We start from the raw sequence: 4,412 nt of genomic DNA, 5'->3' as shown, positions 1-4,412 counted from the left end.
CTGTGCTTCACCGCCCGGCCCGGCAGCCCGAGGCCGAGACAAGCCCGGGGAAGGCCGCTTCACCCAACGCGGGCGCAGGCTGCCTCTGCCAACAGATTCAAGTAACCCATATGCTCTTAACTGTGAGGAAAAGCACTTATATATATTAAAGGAAAAAGCTTAATAGCTCACTGATTGCATGGCTTATTGTGGGATGGGATCACTGGCTATTGACTTTCTGGCGAGGGGTATTCTTAGTGCCCCCTGAGATAAGATTCAGCAGCTGGTATTAAGACGGGCTGTGCCGCTTATCACAGATGTTGCAACACTTCTATTTTGCAGGTAGCCATTTGGGATTCAAAACCACTTTACTGTGGGCATTTTCTATACCAGAGCTAGGATTGCGTAAAGACAAAACCTTGTAATGTAACTGTTTAATTTTCTGAAAGGAAGTCTTTGAAAGAACGTAAATTCAAATTGAAAAATTACCCAAGTAACCTTCACTCCTTGGTATCGCCAACCACGTAACAGCCAAAGTTTATTATCTTGCAGTACATATACGCCTCACCTTAAAAAGTGAGGTTTAGGCTTGGGTAGACATTTGCTCTTTTTCCTTGTTCATGCTTTGATGCAATTACTGTGTGTTGGCTTCTTTTTGTAAAAGGTGCACTAGAAGGTGTAATTGTTACATGTTCTGGTAACCCAGAATTGGTGCGTGACTCACAAGAAGTATACTTATAAATATTAAAAAAAATGGTGGCTTTTTTTTTCCCCAGGGATGATCACATGCAATACCATGTTTGTTGGAATTTGAGTTACTTAAATGAGGAGCAAATGCATTCATGTGTTTCAGAAATCAAACTGGAAAAAAAAAAATCAGGCTTTTACATTCAAGCTGTCACTTGATTACTCTTTTCATTTATGCTGAGCTTTGAAAATTACCCTTATCCCCTAATCAAGTAGCCATTATCTCTGTTCAAACACATTGTAGTATCTTTCGTGCCCTTTGCTCAGGGGAGATCTTTCCTAGTCTGAGTTAGCCTTACAATCTGTCCATTTCAACAGGATCAGATATTTTAAAGTAAAGGTTAAAAGAATTGCTAACATTATTACTGTTTTTGAAATAATTATTCTGTTGGTAACTTGTGTGCCTTTTTTGTGGTCTTCCTTACTCTCCTACTGCCTTTGCCTTTTTGAGATTATACAAATACATGGAGCAGTCAATCGGTGTGCTCAGTTGTGGCCATCAGTTTAAACTGTTTGTATTTCCTTCTGCTCTTGCTTGAGTTGCTTTCGGTCGCCCTAGGTATAAGAAGCAGTGCTTATGTTCTCTGCTAGGCACCTTTTAAAGAGAAAAGCATGAGGATTAAAGGTTGTATGGCCTGACCGGAACTAGAGGCACCAGTACCAAGTGAAGAATAGGTCTTTTAATGTATAATCTTGAAGCCTTTTGCATGATGATTCTCATGTGGGATGTTAGCTAGTTCCAAGCAATGTGCTGAATCACCTGATGCCAGAAATCAGTGTTCGAGAGTGATATGTAACTTTAACTTTATCTGTGCTAGTTCAACTTGAAGCATCGTCATGTGGATTAAAGAGTATGCATCATATATCCTAGTGGTTTAGCCAAATCCAATGAATGATAAGCTAGGATTATATGTGAGGTGGTAAGTCAGTCAAGAATATGTAAATTGAAGTGCTTCTAGTGCCAGTATTCTGGTTAAGCATGCCTCCTTATCTTGCCCATAGATATTTTCCTCTTCCTCTAACAGCATTGGCTATGCGCTATGCCAAAGAAAGCACTAATCTGGTTTGCTCTGCAAGCTCTGCTCAGAGTTGTACTTCTTGTATGAACACACCTTGTCAATAATAGATTTGTTTTAGCGTGATCACAAGGCAGCAGAAGTTCAACATCTTGTGCTTGTGTGCTTCATGGATGTCATGCTCTACTTCTGTCAAGCGGAATTGTAATTAATGGCTCACATAAAACCAAATGCATAAAGAATTTTACTGAAATCGTTCTTATCAGGTAATTCCATGTATTAGATCACTTATAGGTTGCCCAGGGAGGTGGTGTAATCTCCATCCTTGGAGATATTCAAAAGCTGTCTGGACATGGTCCTGGGCAGGGGGCTTTAGGTGGCCCTGATTGAGCAGGGGGTTGGACAAGAAGACCTCCAGAAGTCCCTTCTAGGCTCAGCCATCCTGTGATTGTGAGATGTACAGTGATTACATCTCTGAATGTATACCTCTACTGGAAAGTTCAAAAAAAATCACTGATGGTATGTGAGTTTAAAAGATTCTGGTTCGTACAACCTTCAGAAAACCGAACTTTCCGTAGCTTTCTGCCCTGCTGCCTGATTGTTCAGACTATTTTAGGCTGCTTTCCTCAAGGAACTAGTTTGTGATTACTCTTTCTAGGACTGGAATTGTGAATTTGTTAGCAATAGTCGCCTGCGGGAGCTTTGCAGGAAACAGCCTCAAGCTGGGCATATCCGATTCCGTTGTGGAAATACTGCTTGTAGGAATCCTTGTGAGTGCTGCCATTTATTGCATACATCTCTTTCAACTGTTATGTTTTCTTGTAATGTTTCTTTTATTCAAGCAAATTTTAAAGGCAATAGATATCTGTCTTTTATTATACCTTAACTCTAATGTCTGATGGGTATCTAGGAGAAACTGCAGTCTTCTGCAGGTCTGTACTTCCAGGCAAGAAGTCCATGATATAAGCAGACCCTGAAATACCTCAGAAATCTCTCGTAGAGTTGGATAAAATATTTGATATACTTATATTTTAAATACAGATAATGAAATTATTTTATTCAATAAAAATGAAGAGAAGGCAGAGTAGATTCAGATGTACAATGTAGTAGTCAGAAACCACAGCTTTTTCCTTATTCAGATGCTTCTGTAATGTTAATCTCTCCAGTCACTTCAAAATTCTGTAGTAATTAGGATTATAATTCTTACCCTTTTGTTGCCCTCATCTTTGCTCTGGGATATGTTGTAACAAAAATATATCTTAATTTCAGAGCTATGAATAAAGTTTTCCGGAGCGTGAAGGTAACTTAAGGCTCTGCCTCTCGCAGCAGTGGTGTAAGCGCTTGGGCTCACTAGAGGTCAGACTTCTTTTACTCCTTTGTATCTACAAGACGAGACTGCTGTTAAGTCATGGAGTTGTGCTTGCAGGCTGTATTTGCGTCATTATTCACCCAGCAAAATGACATGTGTAATTTTGTACAGTGTATAATAGCACTAAATGGCTTTTAAATTATTTTAAAAAATAGACTTTTAAAGATTAAATATATACAGTAGGGAAATGATGGCAAATAAGGTGATATGTAGCAGACTAAAAAAAACATGATGTCTAAAAGCGATCTCATCTATTTTTGCCACCCGGTATCTCCACAGGCAGTGGCGTGTACTCCCCATAGCCCGGGCGGTCAGTAAGATCAGCTCTGCAGTAGACATACGCAGCCTTAGTTGCATGTAGGTACCCAGAGGAATCACTGCTGTCACTTGCCTGCCCGGGAACTGGTGTGGTTGCAGGGAGAGATGCTGGGGGAGAAATAACTGGCAGCCCCAGATCTGGGTGCGGGTACAGCGCTCGGTGGCTGCAGCAGCGGGATGGGAGCAGCTCGGTGCAGGGCGCAGCACTGGGGTCAGGAGGTGGCAGTGCCTGGTCCAGAAGGCGCTGCAGTGTGCTTTACTCGAGCCTTACCTAATTCTGTTTTCATTAGTCTGCATAAAATGAAATCATATTAAGGCATATTATTGAATGAGTTGATTCAATTTAACTTCAGTTTATTTGCTTTCAGTTGTTACATTATCTTTTAAAATTAGGCAAATTAAATCGGCTGGTCAAACTCTGAGGTGAAGGCTGGGAAGGAAACAAAAAAAAACCATTATAGAAACCTGGATTCCTAAACAAACAAATGCCTTTTTCAGGCATGCTAATTTCAGGGAATGCTAATTAAAACTTAATTCATGCACCAGAAACTACACTCCAAGAATATTAATAGCATGGTTGTTGTGGTTTAACCCGGCAGGCAGCTAAACCCCCCCCAGCCGTTCGCTCGCTCCCCCCAAGTGGGATGGAGGAGAGCAAAAATCAGGAAAAAAAAAAAGTAAAATTCGTGGGTTGAGATAAAGACAGTACAGAAAAAGAAGGGAAAATAATAATAATAATGATAAAAGAATATACAAAACAAGTGATGCACAATGCAATTTCTCACCACCTGCTGACCGACGCCCAGCCAGTTCCCGAGCAGCGGTCACGGCCCCCCGGCCAACCCCCCCAGTTTATATACTGAGCATGACATCACATGGTATGGAATGTCCCTCTGGCAGTTTGGGTCAGCTGTCCTGGCTGTGCCCCCTCCCAGCTTCTCGCTGGCAGGGCATGGGAAGCTGAAGAGTCCTTGACTAGTATA

At 41.3% G+C, this 4,412-nt stretch overlaps 1 protein-coding gene across 1 annotated transcript in view; it reads right to left on the bottom strand.

Annotated features, from left to right (window-relative positions):
- E2F8 (E2F transcription factor 8) overlaps positions 1-2,472 on the bottom strand; it is a 15,253-nt gene extending 12,781 nt beyond the window's left edge. The window contains exon 1 of the mRNA XM_009286450.2: positions 2,392-2,472. Coding sequence (XP_009284725.2) covers positions 2,392-2,472 — 81 coding nt within the window. The remainder of the gene's footprint in view (positions 1-2,391) is intronic.
- Positions 2,473-4,412: the final 1,940 nt, after the last annotated feature.

Source organism: Aptenodytes forsteri, unplaced genomic scaffold (assembly GCF_000699145.1).
Source record: "Aptenodytes forsteri isolate BGI_AS27 unplaced genomic scaffold, ASM69914v1 Scaffold252, whole genome shotgun sequence".
NCBI classification, from domain to species: domain Eukaryota; kingdom Metazoa; phylum Chordata; class Aves; order Sphenisciformes; family Spheniscidae; genus Aptenodytes; species Aptenodytes forsteri.
The sequence above is the reverse complement of the archived record's forward strand: the minus strand, read 5'-3'. Positions and strand labels throughout refer to the sequence as shown.